The sequence below is a fragment of the Neodiprion lecontei genome, chromosome 2 (genome assembly GCF_021901455.1).
Source record: "Neodiprion lecontei isolate iyNeoLeco1 chromosome 2, iyNeoLeco1.1, whole genome shotgun sequence".
In the NCBI taxonomy this organism is placed as follows: domain Eukaryota; kingdom Metazoa; phylum Arthropoda; class Insecta; order Hymenoptera; family Diprionidae; genus Neodiprion; species Neodiprion lecontei.
In genome coordinates this window covers 14,170,072-14,197,119 of record NC_060261.1, presented here as the reverse complement: position 1 = coordinate 14,197,119, position 27,048 = coordinate 14,170,072, and the positions used below count along the sequence as shown (strand labels likewise).

Here is a 27,048-nt window from a genome sequence, read left to right as displayed (position 1 = left end):
TTTAGGTTCGCATTACAGAGGGAAACATTATTTTTAACGATATTCATCAGGCAAATGTTAACTAAGGCGCAAAATCAGAATCGCCGCAATAAGAAACACTTGTGTAACCTTAAATACGGCTCTAAACGGGTTTTCGTAGCTCGTTGAATATCAAATGTTATTTTACGCCAACCAAAATGACAGCTGGAGCAGCTGAGATATAATTACACCTTTACACAAATTCTAATACTTCAGAGTTTATACATTGCAAAACAAATGGGTATAGTTGGTTCTTAATCCAACGTAAATTTGATCATATTGAAGTTAGTAATGTTATCGTTACGATTCATGCTTATGAAAAACCGTTATTTTGCGTTTTTAGGATTGTTTGAAATTCAGTAAACTGTAATAAAATAAGACATGCTCACATTTTTAAATGTTAGTTCCTTTAAAGTCATTGTAAAAATAAGAACATCCTGATTTTTCCCTCGATGTTTCGTTACGATAACGTTACTAACTGCAACCTCGTAAAATTTACAGGGTGTCGTTTATCTCTAAGCTCATACTGGCCGTTTTCTTTACTATATTAAAGAATTGTGATGAATTAGGATTTTACAATCTTGCAATTGGTAGGAATCGATTGTAAAAGTGACTCAAGTGCGTCAGAAATATTTTGAAATCACTCACGCTTCGGCGACTTTTGAGACTTTAATATTTCGACGATCCAATCTCTGCTTCAACATCGTGATCTCATTCTGCAACGTATCGGTTGGAGAGCTGAGATCAGAATCTGTGTGACTCGGCGATATTCTTCCTCCTCCAACACCTAGCTGTAGGTGTTTGCTGGGCTTTGCTGCGGGTTTGTTACTGCGGCATGCCTTTTTAATATCAGATTCTGTTGTATTTACACATCCAGGCTGAAATTCGAAGAATAATTATTTATCACAAATGATTAAAGAATTTTTTTGACCATGCAACACCGATAGATCTTACCATAGGCCTGTGAACATCCCAAAATGCTCGCTCTTGACTATCCAAAACCTTGCGTTCAAGTTTGTCCCGTTTCTTGTCAACCTTACTTTGGGCTTCTGCTTGCATAAATATGAATTCCCACTTCCTGGAAAATATTTTTTGCAGCCTGGCCAAATTCTCCGCTTCGTAATCAGCCAACTCTAATCTTGTTTTGTTCTGCATTGTTCGTTTGCACAGATAAACGGCTGGAACAATATAATCACTTACTACATAGAAAAGGGCTCGACTGTACAAAGCTTCGTCAAAAAAGAACAACACAAGGGGTGTTTCATTGAAGTGGTTCAGGTGTCAATATCATTCGAAATGATTTCGTAATCTCCGAAATCACTTTGCAATCTCTGAAATCACACTGAAAGGTGTAATATTAAGATAAAATTCCGTATTAGTAACCGTCAAAGTAATCATTAGTTAGTAATGAGAAATCATTTAGGATTACATGAGTCTTTTTGTAATCTTAAGAAATCTTAGAAAAGTAGGATTTATTTGTCAAGTAATCTCTCGTAATCACTCTATAAAATGTAAGTAATCACGAAATATGCAATCATGGTGTAAATTCTTGCTCTGTTGAAACACCCCTTGGAACAAGATCAAATATGTACTAAAGATTACTAATAAAAAAGATCTATGATCGGTGATTACCGTAATCAGTGTTTTCCGGCTCCCAACAATTTGACGGCCAAAAGTACGGAGTTTGAAACCTATAGAAGGTGTTGTCATTTTTTACAGTAAGGCAGTGGTCGTCGATCGGAAAGAAATAGCCATGCGCTGCCATTAAGTGAGCGACGTGAAGTGCTTCTGAAATTTGGACATCAGATTTTTATCATTGATACATAACTATTGGAATGCGTACACAATAGAGTGATCCTTGAAAAGTTCATTTTTGAATTTTGACCGGCTCACCCCCCAAACCAGCTCGACACGATTTAAAAATAATTTCATATTTTTCTTTAGATTTTTATCTCAACTCTAACCTGTGCCCCCAAGAGGATGGATTTCCGCATTCAATCCTTCCAGAGGTATATACATCAAATCTAACAAACGGATTTACATGAAATTTAGTAAAGGGGGTGTTTTTGGATCGTTGATTACCAATCTGAACTCAAAATTGGAAAATTCAAAGCGGATCCAATATGATGGAACACGACCCCGAAAGGTACTTGATATTGCCATATTGGATCCACCATTTTGATTTTTTTAATTTCGAGTTCAGATTCGTAATCAGCAGCCTCGAAAACCCATGAGTAAAAAGTTTTATCGAAATCAAATGACTTTTCGGATTTCGCTCCACCATATTGGATCCGCCATTTGGAATTTTGAAATTTTGAATTCAGATTCGTAATCAGAAATTTCATCTAAATTTGTTCGATAGATGTGATGTGCCCCTGAATGGGTTAAATGGAATCCACCCGCTTTGGGGCACGGGCTAGAGTTGTGATCAAAATCTGAAAAACCGACGGAATTGTTTTTGAATTATCTGGAGCCGATTTGGAGGGCGAGCTGGTCCAAATTCAAAAATGACTTTTTTAAAGACTACCTTAATATAGAATCTATTTCCAAATAAATGAAGTAGGGATCCCTGAGAGCTAATCCATACTGTACTATTACGAGGTTGAAGTTAATAAAGTTAATGTATTGAGACAGTTTTCAAAAACCTCGCTATTTCGCTGCTCTAAAATTGCAATAAGATCATAAATCACGGCGTACTTGAAGCAACGGACTCTTATTTTATAACTCCGACCTATATAAATTAATTGTACAGTTGCAAAACAATGATTTCCTTTCAACATTTAGTTACGTTAATCTCACAACTTCAATTTCGTGAATTATTGGAGTACTGGAGCTCGACTTCAACAGTATTGATTAAAACATCACTGGAGTGGTGTTATATAAAATGAGACAGTCTTGACAGTCTAAAGAATATTTCATTCTCTTCATACATTTGTTTGTTATCTTCATACTGGAGAAGCATTAATTCATATTGATGGTTTCCATGTTGTACACGACGTGTGTACCTTAATTTCGTGAGGAGCTAAATTGATTGTTACTACAAATTACGACTGTGCGATCGATCTATTGATTGAAATAATAATGCTTTGGTAGGCCTACTTATAGAAATAAATTGTCAATTGCAAAGGCTGCGTTATCGATTAGTAGAAGAAACGATTAATTGAAGCGGTCGATTTATGGATTGATCGAAATCGACGATTAATCAATTACTCGTACAGCCGTATTACACGTTGAAATTAAGGGTACCGACACTGCTCTAGTAGATTCTTTCACTATATTAGTGAACGCTATCACTTTACCAGGGAATACCAAAATCCCGCACCACGACATACCAAATCTTTCAAAGTAGCGCTGTACGATTTAACCAGCTGAATCGGCCATGACGGTTAATCGGTTAAGCCATTGGCTAATCAAGCAGGTTAATCGTCTGGGCCGATTAAGCCGGTTAAATCGCATAACACTGATTCAAAGTTGCGTGAGTCTTCTGAAGATAGTGATTAAATTTGGTGTGTCAATTACCTTGATCCTCGATCTCCATATTCTTCATCATCCAAGCAATGAGGTCAGTTCCTGAAAAATTTTGTAGGTAATTTTTTTACCCTTCAAACAAAGTTGGACTGAAAGAAAGTATTTAGAAAATAGTTCAACTGATACAACAAGAATTAGAAAAACATCAAGGATAGTCATTAATACAGGAAAATCGATCGCTTGCGAGATAACTCCAAGACACGATGATCATGTATTGTCCAGGCTAAAATTGTCATGGCCAACTGCCAGTCGGTGCTGTGTCCGATTAAAAATTATTTTCTTTGGAACGAAGTGTTGCTGTGTCGTACTCGCGTCTCTGAAGCACAGAGTGCAGGTAAAATATACTTTTGAACATGAAATTATGAGCATGTGCCTGTTGTTCAGATTTTCCGAAGTCCGAGCAGTCGGTTGGAATTGAATGAACTTTTCTTCTTAGACTACACGGTAAAATCAACGCACGTAAGACTTTGAAAGTAATAAAATCGATTATTTTTCTTCTGTTTTTACGGCACGAGCCTTATTTTCTAGCAAAACAGCATGGAGATTGATTGAGCAGTTATTTCCTCCACTCATCGGATGGCGATAAAATGCAGATGTGTCAGTTTATTTTGAAAATGTTCGATCTGGCTGTAGTTCTCGCCTTGGTATTTATATGCTCTTGACAGACGACTCATATGGTCTCAAGTTGAACAGGCCTACTATTACTCACCAGTAAAAACAGATGGAATTTTCGTCATGAAAGTTTTGACAGTTTTGACAGGCACTCCTGTTGCTTCGTCCAGCATCTTCTCAACAATTGATTCCATCTGAAATCAACGAATACAGACCATTTCGTTATATGTTGTTTGAAAGTGGTGCCTGTCTTTGCGATAATGTCAAATTTTTTTCTAGGTGACTGTGGTAACTGAGAAATGAGAAGGTGAATAAGATACCAAGGGATCTGTTTTAATGAGGTTGGCCGAAAATCGATAAATAATTTTATTACGAGATTGTCATATGTTGAGTATTTACCAAATTATTATATTGGTACGCTTTGAAAATTTTATGAAAAATAAAAAAAAATTGAAAATAACGTTATTATAAACGAAGGCTTAATGTCTATACTCTACTTCACATATCACAATGCTTAAAACCCCGGTAGATTCGTTCCATTTCGCTTTACCATCATTTATTTTATTGAGAATATTATTTCTTACAAAGTCACTGAAACCTTTCCATTGTTTTCAGTAGTCAATCCAAAATCCCTATTTGTCATTTACATTCAATATCAGATCAATGTGTGAAATTAAATATACAACCATATCAACATGATGAAAAAAGAGTTTTAGGGAATTCGTAGGAGATATATTCTAGATAAAATGAGCCATCGTAGAGTGAAATCGAATGACGTCTGAACCTATACTGGATTTGAAACGATTTGAAATGAGCATTGATATTTACGCTTTTGTTGGAATCCCATTTTGTTATTAATAAATTTTGGTATCTTTCTATTTCATACCAAGGCGTTTACAGTACACATTGAGTGTTCCAACGTTTTTTTTCTGTATCACGGGAACTTTCTTGTTCAATGTAACCAATTCAGCTTCGGTGAAATTTCTTCATCTTGAATCTTCGCTTAATCCCGTTTTTGTTTCAACTATTTCTTTTTTTTTTATCCTAACTGTACGTCTCATGCATCCTTAACACGTTGAGCGCCGCGTCAGCCATCGGTGGCTGACACTGGACTTTCCATTTAGGCCGCGTCAACCACCACTGGCTGACACTGAAATTACATTTAGTGGTGCACGGCCTGATGGGGACTGCCTTCAAAATCGGCGTGGCGCTCAACGTGTTAAATATATGCAGTGTTCAATGTGCGATTCATCCGGCAATTTTTCTCCGAGCAATGGCAGATGGACATCAAGTGCTAATCGAGCCATTATGAATTGAGGATCGTACAACCCCGCGAACAGGGTGAAAGTGGTATCGTTCTGAAGGAGCTCAATGGTGGGAAAGGGGTGAAAAATAAGGAAACAATAAAGGCGGGCGGGATATCACAGGTCCTATCATCCCAACCGAAGCCGGAATTGAATAAACTGAAATCAAGCAAGACCCACTCGGGAATGCTTCATTTGTTCTAGCCAAAATCATTCGGAATTTTTCGGCGAGCGCCGGGTTTAGAATTACGTAACAATAAATTGTCGTACCGACTCACTAGAAACCGAATATTGTAGTAAGAAGAAGGTGGAATCCTCCATCACCACGTTATTACATTTCAAACAATGCCTAGGGTAGAATTAGAAAAGCCAAGTCAGGCGCTGACAGCCATCTGATCACCTTCGGGGTTGAAAATTTCGTGCGATACTGCAATGCAGTTGATCGAACAGCGTTGAATGAATAGGACAGACAGTCAATCAAAAGTTAGGGAACAAAAAAAGGTCGTTTAGAAAATCTCCAGTAATGTTATTTGGGCAAATGGAATTGAGGACTAAAAACACCTGACATCATTTTCAAGGTATCGATTGTGAAACCTTTTTCTTGAATTGTCTATATCTTAGCTTATGTTATTCGAATTTACTTGAATTCATTTCTTTTATATAGTACGAATGTTGTTGGATTCGCGTTTACTGTCAATGGTGCAAACAACAATGTTGGACGTGTTTTAAACGGTGTTTCCTCTTTTCCTTACTCTCGAAACAGACCGTAGATCCCAAACATTTTATATACCTGTGGAACGACTATGTGCATAAAAATGTTGTAAATATACTTGTGTCATGACGGTCTATTGTCGAGATGTTATTGTACATTGTTCGATCGGAATGAAGAAAAAGTTCCATCGGCCAGTGATCCGAAATTCATATTCAGTGGCTCACTAAGAACACTCAGAATAACCAAATTCGTTGTGTGATCAATCATTCTGGCAGGGTTGTATAAGATAGAAAAATAAAAATGCGTAGAATAACTGAATAACAACGCAGAGGAGAAGATTTCTGATCTAGAATGTAGTAAAAATTTGGCGAGCGTAAAGAATTTCCAAGACTGTTCCTGCAAGATGACGTAAGCGCGCAAAGGACCGAAAAAGAAGAGAATCTCTTCCGAAACCACTATCGGCATTCATTGATTTCCCGGCGTGCCAGTGGTTTTCTTCACAAGTTTTATGCCCTTGGTTTTACGAGGAAACGAGAATAGATTACTACCGTTCAACTGCCACAACCACTACCATTGCACCGAAACTACTTCTCTCGGATTTTGTAGCCTTCTATTTTTGGTCCACGGAGACAAAGCTGCAAAGGAGCAATACAACTGGTAAGCAGGTGCACGAGCCTGAAGATATATGTAGGATTATATATTAAACTGTGTCAAATTAGGGTGAATTTTTTTTTTTTTGCTGAAACAAGGTCTTTCTATTGATTTAGTACTCTAGTGGTAAATTATGTGTGGATTATTACTGAAAACATTGAATATTGGCAAATGATTTACAACAAAAACAAATCAAATGATTCATGTTTTTTCTCGATTCGATTATCGGTAAATGTCTGGTCTACACGCTATGATTATGTTGGTATGATTATGTCTACCAATCATAATAAGCACGCATAGCTGACTTTACTGTGACATGATATGGAAGTATACTTCCATCACGAGTTGTTACTACTTCTAAGTCACTAAGTTATGACTACTCGTGACTTCCACATTACATCAGCTACACATGCGTATCACCATTGGTCGAGATAATCAGTAGACCATGCAAGCATAAAAAACGCTGAAGAGTCTGGAGCTTTGTAGCGAGAATAATAAAACTCCCTAGCGGCATAGTGACGATTTGAGTTGGTAAGATTGCCCTTGATTTGAGCGTGCGTGCGGATGAATTAAAAACGCCAAACCGGAGCAGATTGCATAAAATGAAACAAAAAAAAGTTGATAAATTGCTGACTTAAACCAGTATTACTTTCTGATAGACGAGGTAGTTGGGCGTGTCAACGGGCCAGGATGGTGTCGTGGATTTTTGAACCCCCCCGGTGGCTGGAGCCGTTTCTCCGGAGGCGTTGGCGGACTGATCGGAGGAATGTTGTTTCCTGTGAGTGACGTCACTGCGTCCTCGACCACCTGGCTGCTCTGTGCCTCCCTTCGCGGTGTTGTTCTCCGCCGGCTTTCGCCGGCACCCCAGCTTGTCGGAGCTCATCGTTACCATATCCACGCTAAGGGAGGAGCACCATCGCCCTCCTGTAACACACGACATCAGCGTATCACATGCAGCCAGATCTAATCCAGATTGAGGAGAAAAAAAAAATAGATTTTTTAAATCGTTCGTTGAATATCTAGGTTAAATTTAGTGTAAAATGTTTGGAAAATACGAGGTAAGAGTTGAAATAAGTGGTTGATTTGACCAGCCTGAGAACTTCCCGCTGAGATGTATTTCGGTATACCGTAGAACATCGTTAAATGAATTTAAAATTTTTTTTAGAAATGTATTATTTCAATAACTCGAAAACTGTATGATCGATGAAATCTGAAAGTTAGTCATTTCTAAGCTAAGAAGAGTTCCATCGATTGAGACCACAATCATGAAAATCTGTTGATCCACCCTCTAGAAGTCAATTTTTTTTTATATTAATCGAATAACCCGAAAACTACTGAACCGAGCAAATCCAAAATCTAATCAGTTTTAAGTTAAGTAAAGCCGCGTCGATTGAGATCAAAATCATCGAAATCCGTTGATTTGATATCCAGATAACATCGGACAACAAATTGATCACACAAGCACACACACGCGTGCACCCAGCGTCCATTCGAAAATGGTTGGAGGTTATTCTCTGGATTTTGAAGCATTGAGATGTAATGAAAACTCAACTTTTCATTTTCGGGGTGATTATAATAACTTATCTTATTCTTTTTTCTTCGCAAAAAGTAGCGAGTGGTTAAAAATGGTCAGAACGTTTTGAGAAAATTCTCAGAAGACATCGAAAACAAGTTTTCAACATTTTTTTTCTCGCCAGCAAATGCCCATTCAGTGAAAGGTCGAAACGCTGGTCGCCTTATTTTGGCTCGAAATTGTGTGAAAAAATTTTCGTTGAAATCGGTCTGTCCCATTGGGCGACTTTTTCTTTTCGGTATAAAACTCGAGCTGAAAACCCCGGGCTGTTTTATTTTCAAGCAGCCCTGACTGTGCGAGTGCTGCTGTGGCAAACTCTACTTAAAAACTTCAAGCGCACAATCCCCGCCGAGTCTTTACAGCGTCGAGGGATGAAAAGAGAGCAGCCGACCAACACTGGATGACAGGACCCACGAAGAGGTGGCTGAGGGTATAACGAGACCGTAATACCAGGCAGGGAGAGCCGGTAGCTGCCGGCAACACGAGAAGACCGCGGGTTTCACCTTTCATACGCGCCGACTTTGAACACTCCCCTATATCTACCTATTTGCACGCTATTGCCAGTATCAAAGCGATTTTAGGCGTATCGAGGTATTTGAATTTCAACCCTACTGGTGCCGCTTTTACGTCCGAAGTTTCAGATTGGTCGTTGGGTTCCTAGGATTGAGCGATAGTTTTCAATCGAAAGCACGGTTGAAATTCAAACAATGATCCTATACTTTCCTTTCAAATATATTGCGAGTTTGTGATGTGTTCGTCTTCAAATAAAAATACTTAATCGTGTTTTTTCTTTACTCAATTGTCGTGTCTGCTATTCTATCGTCGTTTCGCAAAGCATATTACAATACAAAATGATTTCACACTCGGAAAATTGTAAGGAAAATCAAAAGTTTCACTGTCATTGTCTGTATCAAGTATGAATTACTCCAGAAATACACGGTGATTTATTTGCTTGTAATTACCGTAACGAATAATACCAATTCTGATTATTCTCAAATTCGAATAAATATAATGCATCAGCAGCTGATAATCGAAATAGACTGGGTAAATCATACATAGAATTAAGTTCGATCTTATTTCCATGTGTGACAAAAAAGCATACATAAATTTAAATTGAAAAAGTGGCACGATCAGGTAACAGTGAAAGTCTCGCTAACATGATTTTTTTGACAAAGACACAACCAATATATCGTGAATAATATTTTTAACGTGATAGTCTATAGCTAAATGTCTATATTTAACCGCAATAGCGGATGTAACGATCGAGGGTCTTTCCTCGCACGTTCGATATACCGCCACCTCTTCTTGCTGCGATTGAACGAACACGGGGAAATTTTTTTTTCCGATAAAATTACGTGCAACCGAATGCCATAGCAATTGAAAAAAATTTGCAACGCACCTACTTGAACTGAAAATATTCTTTTTTCGCAAGTACCATGACCTAAACAAATTTCAACATTTGAATTCGACGTTCATCGTTTGTAGCACATCAGCAAGTGAGAAGGCATGTTCTTTGAGAAAAAGGGTAACATAGCCGTTAAGAATGACCAAAAGTAATCGTTTATTGTTTCCCGATTAATCCAGAAAAAATCGATTATTTTTAAAACTCGACTAATTGACCGACTCGATTAATTTTCCCCACAATCGGTTTTTGTTTCTTACTCCTATGAAAGACGCAATAAAATGTCAATTTATGTGATTGAAGTATCAATTATTATCATCGTCTTACTTGCTAACAATAAGTAAACCTACTTAATATAATAGGGGAACGTGGGGTAAGTCGATGCCTGCGGTTAATGAGAGCGGTGTCAAAATTGACTTTTCCAATGTTCGTTTTGTGCAAACGGTCCTTGGGTGTCTTCGTGAATGTTCGACAAAAATGTCCTCTCGCGGGTGCCACCGCAGAGTACTGCGTTTAGTTGCAGTAGACAGTTGCATGTTTTTCGCTCCGCGCTTATAAAAAATACGAAATTTCAACGTTCCAGGTAAGCATTATGATTTCGTTACCGAATATTCCTTTTTACTTATTATTAGGTTAATGATTGCCTCGGTAAATACGATTAAAGCATTTTGAGGCAGATTATGAACCTAAGATTAGACTTTTGTAAGAGTTACTAACATTAACGGTTCCCATTTCGCGAAGTGTGTGACTGCGCATGTGAAAAATAATTGAACTTATTGGTCGGCGAGATCGTGCCGCGAAAATATTTTCGTCCGCAAGACAGAGTAGCCAACCTACTCAAAACGGGCATTAAATGTCAAACTCTCCTGCGTTATGTGGCAAACTGAAATGATGCTGACACGATAAGTCGTAGCAGTAATGAGACATCAGAGAGTTAACAATACAAATTTCTCAAGCCTTTCCAAAGTATCACATCAGGAATTTCAAATCTGCCTAACCCTGAAATTTTGCATTACCTGCAAAACCTCCGTAAGCCGTGTTGGACAGTTGGGGCTGATTGAGGTGGGCTAACCTGCGTGTAAATACGGCAGAACTGGCGCATGCGCAGTCGGAGGTTCAATTTGATAATTGTAAATTATACCATTTTCTCTCGGTATATCGAATTCTTCCGTTTCTCATTACGGGTAAATCTGACATAGCTGTAGTATGTTTACCTGTGTAGAGAGCGGCTCACGTGCATATTAATCATTCACGTAGCAGTATACTCACGCGCAGGTGAGCCAAGGTATACACGGTTTCTGTATTTATGAACCAGTAAGATCTTGGTTATTCAGACTCTGCAAGCGTTCATGAATATGTAACCTTAAACTCCTTTGGTAAAATTTATATTTTACCGATCGTGATTGGGCAAAGGCAAGAATATCGGGCAATCTTTTTAACAGGATAATAATTATTTTGTTTCCATGAGGTGATTTCCTGCACTAGAGATTATACTAGGCGCTTAGTTATATTGGTCTTTTCCCTACACGGTCCGTAAGACAAAATACAAAAGGATTTTCTTCTCTACAACCAGTCTAATCCGACAACTTTCTAATCTGACTGTAGACGGCCGAATATCCACGCATTATACCAGCTTAACGTAATTGAAATTGTGTATCTCATTTTTATTATCAGTAAGTTTGACGTGACGAAATAGTGAATATTTAATAGAGTGTTTCCAAAAAACCGACTATTTTTTTTTTTCAAAGAACATTGAAAAATCTTCCAAGTGTCCCTCGAAAATGACCTCGGTAAAATATGAGCTCTTAATATTGATATTTAGAGGTGGCGATTCTCAATTTTCTATTTCCCATTTAAATAACATGGGAAAAATTTTTTTCAAAATTTAGAATTTTATTGCTCGAAAACGAATCAGTGTGAAGATATAAACAAAACATATTCTTGTAAGAAATTTTACGCTCTACAAAAAAGATCTGAATAAAGATTTGCGTAAGGTAAGTCCTTTCGGAGTTATCAGGCCTCAAACATCGAACCGTTTGAAATAATGATGTTATTAATTTATAAATGCTACAAAACTAACTCATATCGTTGATTAATGAAATTTATTAATTAACATTTCATTGGAAGTCTATAGTTTTAATTTTAAAATCAATAATATTGTGTATTTAATCAGTTTTGTAGCATTTATAAATTAATAACATCATTATTTCAAACGGTTCGATGTTTGAGGCCTGATAACTCCGAAACGACTTACCTTACGCAAATCTCTATTCAGACCTTTTTTGTAGAGCGTAAAATTTCCTACAAGAATATGTTTTGTTTATATCTTCACACTGATTCGTTTTCGAGCAATAAAATTCTAAATTTAAAAAAAATTTTTTCCCATGTTATTTAAATGGGAAATAGAAAATTGAGATTCGCCACCCCTAAATATCAATATTTAGAGCTCATATTTTACCGAGGTCATTTTTGAGGGACCCTCGGAAGATTTTTCAATGTTCTTCGAAAAAAAAAATAGTCGGTTTTTTTTAAACACTCTATTAAATATTCACTATTTCGTCATGCTAGAATGACTGCCGGGAGTTGAGTTTTCAAAATATGAGCACGTTTTGCTTTATTATGGTTTAACGAAATTAAAATAATCCAGAAGTTCGAAATGACGATTTTTCTTCTAAAAATGCATCGTTATAATACCCTTACGAACTTCGATTCCATAAAGCTTCTGCCTTGTTCCTGTTTTATTTTAATTTCTTCCACCAGCTGAACCTTGCCACAGTCTCGTCGATACATGAAGATGTTATTCTGGTATGCACGAGGCTCGATTTTCCGACGATGAGTTGTATATTTTTGTGTGAGGTAGCATTCTCCGTGGTGATGTCCAGCACGTGTTATAATTCATCCCAATTTTACGAGCCAGATTCTGGCACGTGTTTCGTACTTCCTGGATATAAAACAAATGTGTAAAGTCGGCTCCACACTGCTAGTATATTCGGTGAGAACATGAATGCTCGAGCATTTAACAAATGGTGCAGAAGTGAGACCCCCCAATATTTCTCTATAGGGGCGAAAATCAACTGTGCGAATAATAAAACAATTGACAATCTACGATTTACTTGACGTTGATACATTTTCCTTTTACTTTAGAAAATCTTGACAAGATTTCGAAGTTTTTATAGGTAATCTGGAGTAGGCTCCAATATTCTGTAAAATTTTTGAAACCATTGTAATCTTCGCCTCTCGCGCGTCGAAATGTAATTCATTCCTTACGTCCGAATTAAAGGTGCAGAATATTTTTTGCCTTGGCTTTCTGCAATCGTTGAATTTTATTTACTATATTTTCATGTAACAGTATAGATATAATTAAGGGAATATCGATAGCTGAGCAGAAAAAAACATCGAATCTTGTTCGTTTGAAAGAACATCGTTCCTCAGAATTTGATTAAAAAACATCGTATCTCAGAATTTGGTTTAACACTATACCTCAGTTGGATTCGAAAAAATTTTATCTCAGAAATTACTTCAACGTAAAGTTACGCTTTCGTTTAAAAAACTTTATACGCGTGATTTATGAGTACTTGAATCAGATTCCGATAAACTTTTAGCTTCAATGTTTATGACGTCTACTTGAATATAGTCAGTTATTAATAATTATTAATCGGTGATTTTGAACCAAATTAAGATATAATATGGAAAATAATAACAATTGCATCTTATGTTAACGTATAATTGAATATTAATTGCATTTTATGAATTAGCAAGTATCGGCATCGTTTCAAAAATTAAGTATCCCAAGTTCTGGCGCTACCTCGGATAATTTTTCATAACAAAATTTGATTTGAGATGAGATACGATACTGGTAAATCAAATCCTGAGACCGGATGTTGTGTTGTTGCGTTAGATTCTGAAATACGATGTTTTTCTGCTCAATTATCAATACGATTTACAACAGTTTAAAGATAAAAAAATATATTATATACATTATAGATCATATTCGTAGTATCGAACATATATATATTATTATTCATCACACCACACGTTATCTGTCTATATAAGACAGCTCGCAACCATACATACCAAAAGTATCATACAGGTCGAAGATAAAAAATATATAGATATATTATAAATCATATCCGCAGTATCCAGCACATATATATTATTATTCATTATACGAAACGGCGAAGAACGCGAGGGAAATCACCGCTGTATCTATTTATATAAGACAACTCGGTGCCATACACACAAAGAATGATAAAATCCCCGCGAAGTCGATGCGTGTCTTTTCCTCAAGACGTGTTGGATTCGGAGTATAAATAGGCCTGGATATTGAGAACGGAGCATAAAATAGTTTCGAGACGGCTTCGATCGATATGCATTTCTCATCGACAAGTTCTTTCGCCGTTGTGGCGATCTTCGCCTGCATTGGAACTCTGCAGATTGAGGCTTCGCCGAGTCCCATTCGGTACGTAACACCAAAACCAGGAATTGACTACAGGATTCGTGTAGTGACGCCAAATCCCAGGATTCGATATCTTCGATCTGTAGATGAGGAAGGACTCCTGGAAAATCCCATTGAGGAGAAGGATTTGACAAGGTAAGACTTTCATGCAGGAATAGCTGCAGCTCTTTTTTAAAAAGTGAATAAAGCAACTGAAAATTGACGCGTGAGACTGTAAGGACCGAAAGTTCCTTATGACAGTGAAAAACAGTTAAGTTTATAGCTCCAGCACAGAGAAATCAACTCGAATATTAAGAAAATTATAACTATCAACTATAACTGTCTCGGTTCACAATAAAATTACTGTACCGTAAATTAAGCATTTTACGACGATCTTGATTTTCCAAGTTTTTATAGTTTGGAATATTTACCTGACTTCTACAACTTAACGTGAAATAATTTTACGACCAAATCGATTTCACCCTCTCCTTTAGAGTTAGCACTACCTACTTCAAACTCGTGCAACCTTTTTTCTTTCTTATTAGTCGGTCAACCGACTCTGAAATTTTTCACGTATACAGTTGGTCACTTCAAGTTTCACATATTCGAAAATGAGATATCTCTTTAACGGTTGATTGTGAAGGACCACCTTAAGAGTGTCCCAACCTATGTTTGGTTAAACTGACGACGAATGAACTGATTAGAGCAATTTTTAACAGACATTCTGGGGCATTTCTACCGATTGAAGAATATTCACACTTCGCCCAACCTTCCGATGAAGATGTTCCGGAAACCGACATTACGGTTGAACATGCCATCAGCAAGCGGAGTCCAGAGTGAGTCTTTTTATCATGGAGATATCAGATTACAACAGATTCGCATAGAGATAAATTCACGCCATCTACAAATAACATATGTATGTACACATAATGATACATTGTTTTTTAGGCGAGTTGTTATCAATTATCGACCACCACCTGCGAATGGACCACGATACGCCCGCTCAGCGAATGCAGAGGAAGCTGAAGAATTTATGGTGGCGTACGAAGACGAAGAATAAACACAATTTTTGCTAACGTCGATTAAATTTTATCGATTACTCAACTGGTGGATATACTTGTATACACACAGATGCAAACTGATTGGAATATTTTAATGGTGATAAAATTTTTAACCTGTCCTTGAATAAATTAGAAAGTTTATCGGTATGAAAAATCCAATTTTTGCATCCAAACCAAAGAAGTTGAAGATTCTAAGGATGAATTTTTAGGAAAAAATCGGTATTTACTAACTCATATTTCGAAAACTAAGCTGTCCCAAAATTATCCCCAAGTTGTAAAATAGTGATTTTTATTTCAACGTTTTATTATTTTGAAGATGATGGTTGCTCAAAAATCGGGCTATTTTTTGTACTAATTTTCTCATGAGATAGTCGTACATTGAGTATTCATCAATAAGGAATAAAATAAGGTGTCGTATAGGGAAATTGAAAGAATTGACCAGATTTTTAATCATTATACAGCAATTTGAAATGAAGCGTCGATTATATCTATATATAAAACTCTACGATTTATAATGTCAATGTTTAAAATTATAGCATTTTCAAAGAGACCGTCGTAACTTACGAATACAATAATTTAATAAATACTCAATGTACGATGACGTGGTAATAAAATTAATGAAAAGTATCGATGTTTTTCCAGCCAACCTTCATATCGAGAAAAAAATGAATCTATATGAGTTGATCTAATTAGATTGAACTAGATATAATCAGACATTTATATATATAAACACACATACACACAATATACTACATATTTTAAAAATAATTCGTCGAAGTTGGTCATAGTAAAAAATCTTTTTATTAGACTTCTAAGCTCGTAGGATCGGCAATAATTATTTCCGGAAGATGATTGGCCGTAGCCGATCGAAACGTCGCAACCTTTTAAATAATCAATAAAAAGATTTTTTACTATGACTAACTTGGACGAATTATTTTTAATGTATAACCACAGTGGTCACTAATTTCAAACTCCTGTATTACATATTGTTAGAACCATTTAGATTAAATCAGGTCTACATAGTGAACAGCAATCGGTCGAATGGTCCGATGCGCATGCGCTAAGATTCTAAAGCAAAAGCAATTGTTTCGTCAGGTTGACCAACCGTCGTAAGTTTAGATGACAGGTCGGCGCGATGTATGTAACCTGAAAAATGTTGGTTGTCCTAACAAAACAATTGCTATGCTCTAGACCGTTAGCCACTCATTCTGTATTTAAATTATACATGATGAGACCAGATTGGATATAGAAGAAAACTTGGATTTAATTAGATCAAATTACATCTGATTGCGAGTAGATCAGATTACATTTTTTATTCTTAACTTCAACCTCATTCCGAAAAACAGTCCAATTCGAATTGACACTGTAAGCGCGAAGTATTCTCGGCGTACAATTTTCAAATGGAGCATAACTTTTCGTGATGAAAAAAAGCGAATCGTCACGCAGGTAGTTGACATTCAGAAGCCGGTCCGTGTCTATATACATACATACCATGTCCGCGTGAATATTGGCACGGCTATATAACTTCCTCGCGGGTTTATCCTCGCAAAAGTCAAGGGTGACATTTCCTCGTTTCCATGCCACCAGAGTCCCGAGCAATGCAAGCAACCAGGGGGTAGAACGCTCATAATCTTGGTGAGGAATTTCTTTCGCCCTAAGCCCGTACGGTTTAGAAGTCCTCGGTTGTTTTCACGTTTCCGGTGTACTGCACGTGGCACCCGCGTCGTTTCAAGGGTTTGACCTCGCTTGCGAATCGCATGTCTTGGTCCGATGGCCTTGCATATGCGTGACTGTTCGCACTCCCAGTTTACAAACGCAAATAGCGTCTGTTCGGTGTCCCTTTTCGCCTTTTCAGAGATTCGCTGATTTTTAAACCGTGCTCACGCAAACTTTTCGAAATATCGCAACGGGCGACTTTCGATATTCGTGTTAAAAATCTTGTGTCGGATCACCTTGTGCTCATTTCGAAGGACTCGCGATTTTCTATCAAGATTAAATCCGAGACTCCATAGATCGTTGTTGGTGGTTTTCGTTTGGCGTGGAGGAATTAGTAAATGTTACAAGGTTCAAATTAGTGAGGTTAAGGAAAAGATGACCTACTATTTTACAATCTTAGAGTGATGAGTTTTGAAGGAGGTTTTCAGAAAACAGGTACATTTTTCCTTATTATAGTCTACTGAATTTCGAACAATCCTAATGGTGCGAAGTAAAGATTTTTCCTGAACATGCATCGTTACAATAGCGTTGCAAGCTTCAACCTCACTGATTGAAAAGAATTTCCGGCAATGAATGCTTATGCTGTCTACCCGTTCTTGTTTTCGATTAAAATTATTAATAACCGGTGTACTTGAAATTTAGATCGATCAAGTTTGATCGGAATCCCATGTTCCCGTTACTTCGGTGATTCGATGATGAAATTAGAAAGAGTGGATATTGCCTGAATAGCTGTATAATTTGAGAGTATGTACCTACATCGTTGGAAGATTATGGCTAAATGACACACTGATTTATTCGTCTACTACAGGTTGGGCCCAATTAAACTCACTGGGTTTTACCCGAAGAAAGCCCGGTCGAAAATTTTTTTTTTCCTTTCCATATGTATTTTTTCTGGTTTTTTTTAATAAAGGTGAAAAGAGTATATTTTTAGGTTACATGTGTTTATTAAGTATTGAAAAAGTGTCGAGTCGAACGATTGACATTGAAATAATATTTAATAGCAACGTAAATATTATAGTTTGCACATCACAAAATCGCTACTAGACAAAAGCTGTAGTAACGCACTTGCAAAAACCACAAATTGTTTATAATGAGGTTTGATTTATACCACTAAAATATTGATAAATAGTTAATAAAATAACCAAATGGCCTATGTCACTGATCAGATTTTTAATTACACTAAACAAAGCTGCAACGATTGACGCATTACAAAAATGTAATGAATCAAACCCAATTATACCCGGATTATTCAGGGAAAAAATTCGTGCTTTCGCCCGCTCTGATCTACTTATCGGGCCTTTGTTTAATCAAGATTGAAACATCGAAACTCCAGTAACATACCATTTGAAATTACGAAGATAAATCCTTCCTCGACTGATATGCATGCCCTCTTAAACTGAATCGGTTTATAGATGAGTGTAAGATACTGTTAGGGCTGTGTAATGAATAATTAAGTTTTCCGAGAAATTTTTTTCAAATCAAGGTGCATATATACGAAATACGCGAGAACTAAGAAAAAATATGCACACATGAGTGTGAGAATGTTCTATACACTATTTTATAGATATATGTATATCTGCGACGTACTACAGGGTCGCCGGTAATCAATACTCTTCGTCCTCATCCCTCGCACCATCCGCTCGACTGTCCCTGTAGCCCTGTTGCCATCTCTCTGCCCCGTCCTGCTATCCTCAACAATTCAAATCTTCTGATTATGGCTCCTACGTTATTGCCGGCCGACCACACTGACCACGAACCACACAGCGGCGGAACGGACAGAAGGACGAATATCGTATCCATGGATCGCTGCGGGGTCCTGCTGCCTAATATTAGGCGGTTATAACCGTCACGCGTTTCTGGCCCCCAGCCTTTGAAGAGGACTATAAGTACAGGATCTATAGCTTTGAGGTCATATTCGTGCCGTAGGTCTTGGGATTCCTTCATCAAGGGTGACGGTATGGGTTAAATTCTTCGTCAAAGAGGGATCGTGTATACCTGATCAGTCTTTAATTATTTTCCGAAAGACATCATTTTCTATACATATACTATGTAGGGATAACACCTTCCGGCTAACTTGTTTTCCGTACGAAACAAAATGCGAGTTCGATTCTATACGAATTACGTAACGATGCATCCCATTTTCTTACGTTAGCTGCGTCGCCAATCGTTGTCACATAATTCGTGTAGGGTTGAACTCGCGTTTTGTTTCGGACCGAAAACAAGTTAGCCGGAAGCTCAGGGAATTAATGAACATTACCGTATGTAAATTAACTACTAGTAGGGTAGATGCGCGGCTAGTCGGCTACTTTTCGAGTACGGTCATGTTCAACCACTCACAATTTACTTATTTATAACCAGAAAAAATGAATTGAAACCACGATCCCAATCGAATGAGCGGGAAAAATCCTCCAAGATTCACGTACTGTACTTGATAATTACATCTTGCATAATGTAATTATAATGGTTTTCATAAAATCTGTCGATTTTCCCAGTAGTCGGTCAACAAAACTAGAATGGACATAGAGATCTCAAGAATCATGATGGCATTGTTTATTGCAAATGTTATCTATTATTCACTAATGACGGTACGTTGAATTAAAATTTAGTTAGACATAAATGGTATACGTAACGCAGCTATTATTCTTCGTTTTTCTAAATCACGAATTTATTTTTTGTTAACTCAGGCATAGTTTCAATATTACTTTGGCCTAAAGTCGTAAGTGACCGACTACTGCAGGTGGCTAGCTTACCGGCGCATCTACCCTGTAACCTGAATTTGGTTTATTTACTCTGTGCAGTCAACGTTCATCGTGATTTAAAGATTTCATCACTCAAACGTATAAATTGCTTGAAGTTTTCTATCTCGATTTTTAAACGGCGTTTTTGAAAATTTATTTATAACATGAGATACACGTAGGTACGAGTATACCTAGTACGCATCGTATATAGCTGTAAAATTTATGTGAGATGTAAACATAACCTCTCAGTATCGACAACTTGCTTTTGATAAATTGGAACCTCTCTTGTGCATACCTCGGGACACGCACGAGCATCATGCACACCTCTCGAGGTGGATTATGGCCAATTCAAGGCCATTGGTGTAGTCTGCTACTATCTATTTAACCTATACAGCCGACGCCACGGATGCCCTTGAATCGGTGAGAATCCACCTCGGACAGTGTACTTTGCAACACCGTTCCCACTCAGAATGAACACTTTTTTATTTTTTTTGTCATATGTAGATTGTTATGAGAATCGGGAAAAAGGAGAGTTCTTGTTATTTTAGTTACCTAGAGATGGTAAGCTGGTGCATTGATTTTTGAATTAATTCAGTATAGATATTCAAGAATCATTTTCATATTTTCGGTGATTCAACTGTTTAAAACATTAGACTCGTATCGCAATACTATCAAAAAAATTTTCATCACTTATGAGGTTTTCAATTTCAGTTTTTCAATCACTGCGAGGTCGCAAATGGTCGAAAATTTAATGCTTGTTCAACAATAAATTGATTTTAAAGCCTTATTTAACTAAACAAGTACAGTAAACCGAACAAACTGATTTTGCGTTGCAATTACCAAAAAAGGATCGACAATAGCGCAACATGGTTACGTGTACCTCGTTTTTCGTAATTCCAACAATATTGAAAAAGTTTTTTAACGTTCCTGTTTTACTGAATTTTTCTAGTTACTATAATAAATGAATTTTTTCTTAGTGCATGAGACGATTTCAGGAACGATCCAGCTTCGTCGATGAAAGTTCGAATAATACTCGAATAGATCAACGCAATATTCGGTAATAATTTCATCATTTCTACTCTGGAATGGATACGGAATTTACATTCCTTCTTCCGGATTTACCATTGAATCCCAGTATTAGGATCAAAATCTTGAGTTTTTTATCGTACGTTACACATTCTATACCAACGAATAACGAGAAACGCGTACTGTTTTTACCCTCAAGAGTTGTATCTTTTATTTTTGCTGGGTAAACTTGAGGGGTGGTTTTTTATCTCTTAAACGGCCGAATTAGTACGTGAAAAATACGTGTCTGATGTTGTTTGACGTTCTACAACGTGACACAGAATAAAGAAAATCTGTGAGGTACACTTCGGCTACTTTCCTTGTCACTATAAAAGTATTCGGACTCCGTAAAAATCAAAAATTGTATATCGCAAAAAATGACCATCTGTTCCTCAACCCTGTAAATACGTCCTACCGGGCATATCCACCCTTTCACTCTCTATCAACTTTGTCCCTCGGGGCACTCCGGCGTTGCTGAGAATTCTAAGGATATTCGGTGCCGCCTGAGCATCGGTCGATATTATGCGTGGGACAAGTGGACGCGCCCTTATAAGGTATACCTTGTATGTATACCTTATGCCTAAACCGAGAAGGGTACATGTTCACCATAACGAGTAAGTGGACAACCACGATAACCAAGGTATTGGGAAAGGTCTAGCCAACGACTTGCGCGATCTTTGTCCCTTTTTGGTCCCTCTCAGTTTTCCTTTCGGTAATCTTTCATGCTGCTTCCTGTACTTTTACACTCCAATGCATTCTGTTCAACCATTCGTTAAAATTCAAGACTTTCCCACGTTATTTGAGTAATGGGAATTTGTACTAATACAGCTACTCAATATCTCTGCTGCAGATTTCACTGAACTTATGTGAAACGGAAAAATTAAGCGACATAATTATTACATTACTGCCCTTACATTCCGGATTGTGAAATCACGAACATGCGGATACATACGCGGCGTGGCACGCCTATAACACAATTAAAATATATTATATTACGTACGTCTAACTAGATTGATTCCATCACCGAGACTTTCATGTATTCCTCGATAAACTGCACCCTGAACCAATTTGCCCGTAACAGAATCAACTTTGCCTGGTGTACGTGTACATATAACCGTATAACACAACATACGGTGAAAGAAAATTTATTTGACTGAGCGTCCAAACAAGATAGCCGTATAAATAGAGGCTAATAACTCGCCGAACGTACATTTAAACGCATGTATATTGACCAAAAAACAAATAAACGGCAAGGTGCGGCTTTGAATAATAAAACCCAAAATCTACGAGGTATAGTTCAAGTGGTAAATATAATCAAATGAAATCACGTCAACATCTAAAGTGAGCTAAGGTTCTCACATATGCTAATTTGATGCCATGCCATGCTTTATGTTCAGGTCAATTTATAAATTTGTCGCAAGCTTGGTGCTTCCTGGATCAACCGTTGAGGAATTATTTCGAAAAAAAAACAATTCTGTTTCTGTATACCTTTAATTCAAGATGGAGAACCATGTCCCCCCCCCCCCCCCCCAGAGTCGAAAACATAGATCTTTTAACGGGGTCCGAAACTTAATAACGTGTATCAAAATTAGGACAAAGGCCTCTATTGACTGGACAACATGTAGAATTGCATTGACTGCGGTATTTTCACGTCATTGCTGCGTGGGCTTCGATTATAGTAAAAATAAATGACTCTTTACTCATTGTTAGTCGCTAAGGAACAGCATCCTCTTAAGCGTGCGACTTGGCGGAGATCTCGCAGCATTATCTCTGTAAAAGGGTACCTTAAGACGATAAAGTTATCGTTAAGAAAATGGAAACGTAATTTCGACGTGTCGCACGGAATTGGCTCATATCGTCGTGAGCAAGTGTGGGAAGAAGTTCCGGAACAAACTTCACAACTCGACACATCTGGTTAAACGAAGTTATATTACACATACGCCGCTCGCCTTTCTTCTCGCACGAGGATTACGGGATGCCAGACCAGCGTGGCGGGTGGGTTCTAATCTCCTGCAGCTCAGGCAAGGATCGCCTCAAAACTTATCGCGGCGAGTCAAGACTTACATATGTACCCGAAGTTCCGATCGATCCGGCTCAAATGACGACTCGAGTCGTCACTTGTATGGCTAAGTATATACCTATGATAAATATTTGACAAGTGACTGAACCAGCTGTTTCGCTAATCGAAGGTACTACAGCGTTGAAACCATATCTAAATATCGTATTGAACTGTTCTTTTTAATCAATGGTTTTCTGGCTCGAAGTCAAGCTCTATCGATGGAAACTTCAAGTGCACGAATCAAGTTGTTATCTCGTGTCACTTGAGAGAGGCTGCACTTCATTGTCTGGCGTAACAGGATGCTCGAAGGGAACGTAAAAACGCAAGGATGGCATCATCGGTCACGTGGTCTCCACACCCCTCCCCCACCGACCGGAGGTCCGACAATGCCGAGGTATTTGTTCCTTGGTTCGTATATGTATGCACAGCATTTGCTGCCGCAGGCCACCGCTTGAGACGAAGACTACGCAGCCAGCATGATGAATTGTGGTGTACGGTTTGTTCCGTGCTGACAAGGCGCAACTACGCACACGGATCCTTGTCTCCTTCGGTTAAATTACTCCATGTAGTATGAATACAGGTTCAATTTATTACTCGTGTACAAACATTTCAATTGTTACGGATTACGATCGATAAGATGAAACAAGTAGACCCACGACTATTTTTCAACGCAACAAAGTGAGACTAAGATAATAAAAAATATCTCGAAGCACATATTCCTTCGTTTTTCCCTACAAGGACGCACATTTCATCATTCGCTGCAGTAAAACACGTGTATCCGCTGAAAACTGATACAAAGACCGGACGAACGTTGGCGGCGTTACAGTGGCAATAGCGCGATGCCAAAACCACATTACATATGTATGATTACGATTTGTAAATTCTGATATGACCATTCGACACGGCGTTTCATACCATATCCTTATCAATGGAACATATGTAATAAATGTCATCTTCCCGTGTAAAACAACACAATTGTTGAATATTTAACATGAACATGTATAAACAACGGAATACAGTACCCACAGCGTACAGCAGAATTTTTAGTAAGGAAAAAATTCCGAAGTTTTACGGTCATTAGAGCGTACGACTTGTAGGAAAACACGCGATTTTCCATTCCTGTAACACTTGTGATGCGTTATGCTCAAAATGAAAGTATATCGCTTACATTTAGTGGAAAAAAAGCCACTACGCGATATTTATTGAATCATACGAAACGTAAAGTGCAGGACGACAATGATGATGATTAAAGTATCATCAACTACTAAGTATTCGTGGTTCGTTCGACGTACGAGATATTTGTTGCGTACTACGTTTGTAGAACCGTGCGTTAATCATTGCTTACAATCCGGAAGTTATAGTCGCCTTACTCAAACATTACACAATACACATGTCTTTGAACTTTCAAGCTTCATCCGGCCAACATCAACGTTGAGTTTTCTGAACTCTGTAAATTTTCACGTGTTATTACGATTTGATAACCACCTTAGTTCCCACTACCAGTAAAATGTTTTCGATATTCAGAATAACTCGAAGTCTGAGAACGTTATCTTCCATGATGTTCCATGACAGGGGGGTTAAAAATTAAAGGGAAAGAATAATAGAACAGAACACATCGTCGGGATGATATTGAAATTTTGATGAAATCTAGCCTGATGCTGAGCTTCACAGAAGGCCGAAGTCAGTAACGTTAACGTAATTTAACATCATGAAAAAAATCGTTATTGTACAATTTTCGAAAGACTCTCAAGGAGTTGACTTTTCTAAATATGAACATGTTTTCTTTGTTATTATTTACTCCCTGAATTTACGAAAATCCTAAGGGTCCAATTAACGATTTTAAAGTAAAGTTACTAACTTCAACCTCATACCTTCACGAGGTTTTACCTCCTACCGTTAACACAACCCTGTATCTCATGAAAAATCGTTATTTTTCAAACTGTACAGACTCAAGCTACAAAACAGTAATCTTTTTCGAATGAAGTATCGTTAAAAGAACGTAACTAACTGTAACATCAACTCGGTAAAGCGGTGGTGCAAGTTATACATAGAACAGCCGATGTGCGTTGCAATACAAGCATTGTTAAATCGACTCACCTAATCAATGTGATGAAGATACGTCGTCCCTGACAAGTAAGCGAGTTAGAAGAAGCGATGGTCAAGGAGCCGTGGACCGTAGCGAAACTGGCGAGCGATCCAGAGCGATCTCATGTTGTCGCAGCAAACATTCCTGAGAGTACGTGCTCTCGTATCGCCAGGTGAGATCCGTGGGATAAGTCGGGGGTTTCCCAACGGAGCTACATCCTCCCAAGCGATATGAATCTTCCTCCTTTCCCTCGGCTTCGCGACCCCGGCCGACTCGTCCTCGAGCCCCGGACCTCCTCAACCTCAACCTCTCGAGAATTTTGCGCACTCTCGTTGTCAGGGTCAATTGAACCGTGAATCGTTCCCCGTCGATTTGCCGCCCTCCGCTTTTTCCCGGTGGAACCTCGCGGGGCCCGAACGGAAATTCAACGCCGTCGTCGAGGACAACGACGATGACGATACCCGTTGCACCAGCCTCTGATTTGGTAAATAAACACAAACTGCACGCGCGATGCGAGTCCCACGGTGTTGGGGGCTGACGATGAGTCCCCGTCTCTCGGCGCGAACCTGCCCCTTTCTTCTCTATAGAGTGCTTACGAGTGCCGACGGAAACTCGATGAATATATATATATATATGAACAACGCTCGACAACGACAGCGGTTAACTGGCACGGAAACTGAGGCGGAAAACACGGGCTGCGACGGATGAGCAACACTCGGCAAGGCCTGGCGAGGCCGTCCTCGCGCGAATAGCCAATCCGCCCGACGGTGGCTTCGAACTTGAGGAGGGGGGAGGAGAGCGCGCGCACTTCGTTGGTTCAGGGCCGTCCTGGGGCGCGAACCCGGGGACGCTGAGGGATCTGGTATCGAGTGTTGGATTTTTTCTTTTCTTTTCTTTTGCTGGACGGGTTGTAAATATTTACAGCTTATGCTCGGCAACAAAATCCTCTACCTATGTATAGGATTTTTAGATCAAGACTTTAGGAGATGCCTCAGGTCCTGTCAATTGTTACCGCAATTCGAATATCATGTAACAAACATGCGCTTGTTTCAGTTTCTTTGCGGAATTTTCTCAAAGTAATCGTCAGTAACTGTCGCGGGTGGATATGATCGTGTAGATGGTTAAATTAACTTGAAAAATGATGACGGTGTTCTTTTACGTTGGAGAAACGGGAAAGCAGGTATCAGTAAAATCGGGACTTTTTGTACCTTTTGTTCTGAATGGCGAAAGGAAACTGATCTTCTAAGGTCTGTGAAGTCGAATACATTATTACTTATATTAAAATAAAGCCAATACGACTTTCAAACCATATACTTACTAATATCGGTTATTTTGGAAAATTCGCTGGAGAAACTGGCATAAGTACACTGAGAGTCTTTAACTATTTTCATTTTTTACCATAATCGAAAAATATAGTTCTAGGTACAAGATGAAAATTAGTTTTCTACCTGTTGCCAGAAAGTCTAGTATATGTTACTATTCTCTCTCATTATGATCACTGTTGCTATATGTTTTTTGTAACTGTTGCGAAAATTTAATGCTTGTGTAACGATAAATTGACGTTAAAGCCTTATTTAACTAAAAAAGTACAGTAAACCGAACAAACTGATTTTCCGTTGCAATTACCAAAAAAGGATCGACAATAGCGCAAAATGGTTACGCGTACCTCGTTTTTCGTAATTCCAACAATATTCAAACAGTTTTTTAACGATACCTGTTTTACTGAATTTTTCTAGTTACTTTAACAAATGAAATTTTTTTCAGTGTACATATTGTTATATGTTATTAAAATGCAAGGGTCGCATGGAATAACGCATCTTTTTTTAATTCGGCAAAAACTAACGTCCAGCGTTTACCTTGCGCAAAAAACCTATTGAACGAATCTGAATCTAATCTATATGCGAAAATCTAACGTTGAAGGTACCAGAGGTGAACCTCACCGATTTTCTTCAATCTGTAAGATATCGTAGTGGTTAAAGACAACCTCTAAAGTTTTCCTCAAGAACATAAGGGATGCAACCCCGAGGATAAAAACACTGCGCTTATTACGGTCTGTTGATAATAAATAATATCTAATTGATTGTATCA

General features: G+C 38.1%; 2 protein-coding genes across 5 annotated transcripts in view; one reads left to right on the top strand and one right to left on the bottom strand.

Moving 5' to 3' along the window:
* The window catches only part of LOC107223741 (regulator of G-protein signaling 7), a 29,003-nt gene extending 3,300 nt beyond the window's left edge, over nt 1–25,703 (bottom strand). For all 4 annotated transcript variants that reach the window (XR_006903076.1, XM_046732916.1, XM_015663645.2 and 1 more), the window contains exons 1-7: nt 24,972–25,703; nt 7,475–7,788; nt 4,256–4,352; nt 3,538–3,588; nt 1,651–1,806; nt 973–1,196; nt 667–896 (exon numbers count right to left, since the gene is read on the bottom strand). Coding sequence is in view for 3 of the 4 variants with exons in the window: in XM_046732916.1 (XP_046588872.1) it covers nt 667–896; nt 973–1,196; nt 1,651–1,806; nt 3,538–3,588; nt 4,256–4,352; nt 7,475–7,765 (1,049 nt within the window). In the remaining variant the exon portion in view is untranslated. The remainder of the gene's footprint in view (nt 1–666; nt 897–972; nt 1,197–1,650; nt 1,807–3,537; nt 3,589–4,255; nt 4,353–7,474; nt 7,789–24,971) is intronic.
* On the top strand, nt 14,091–16,583 carry LOC107223934. The gene is made up of 3 exons (XM_015663839.2): nt 14,091–14,391; nt 14,955–15,071; nt 15,184–16,583. Exons 1-3 carry the CDS (start codon nt 14,168–14,170, stop codon nt 15,293–15,295), a joined length of 453 nt encoding a protein of 150 aa, XP_015519325.2. The 5' UTR covers nt 14,091–14,167; the 3' UTR covers nt 15,296–16,583.
* Nucleotides 25,704–27,048: the final 1,345 nt, after the last annotated feature.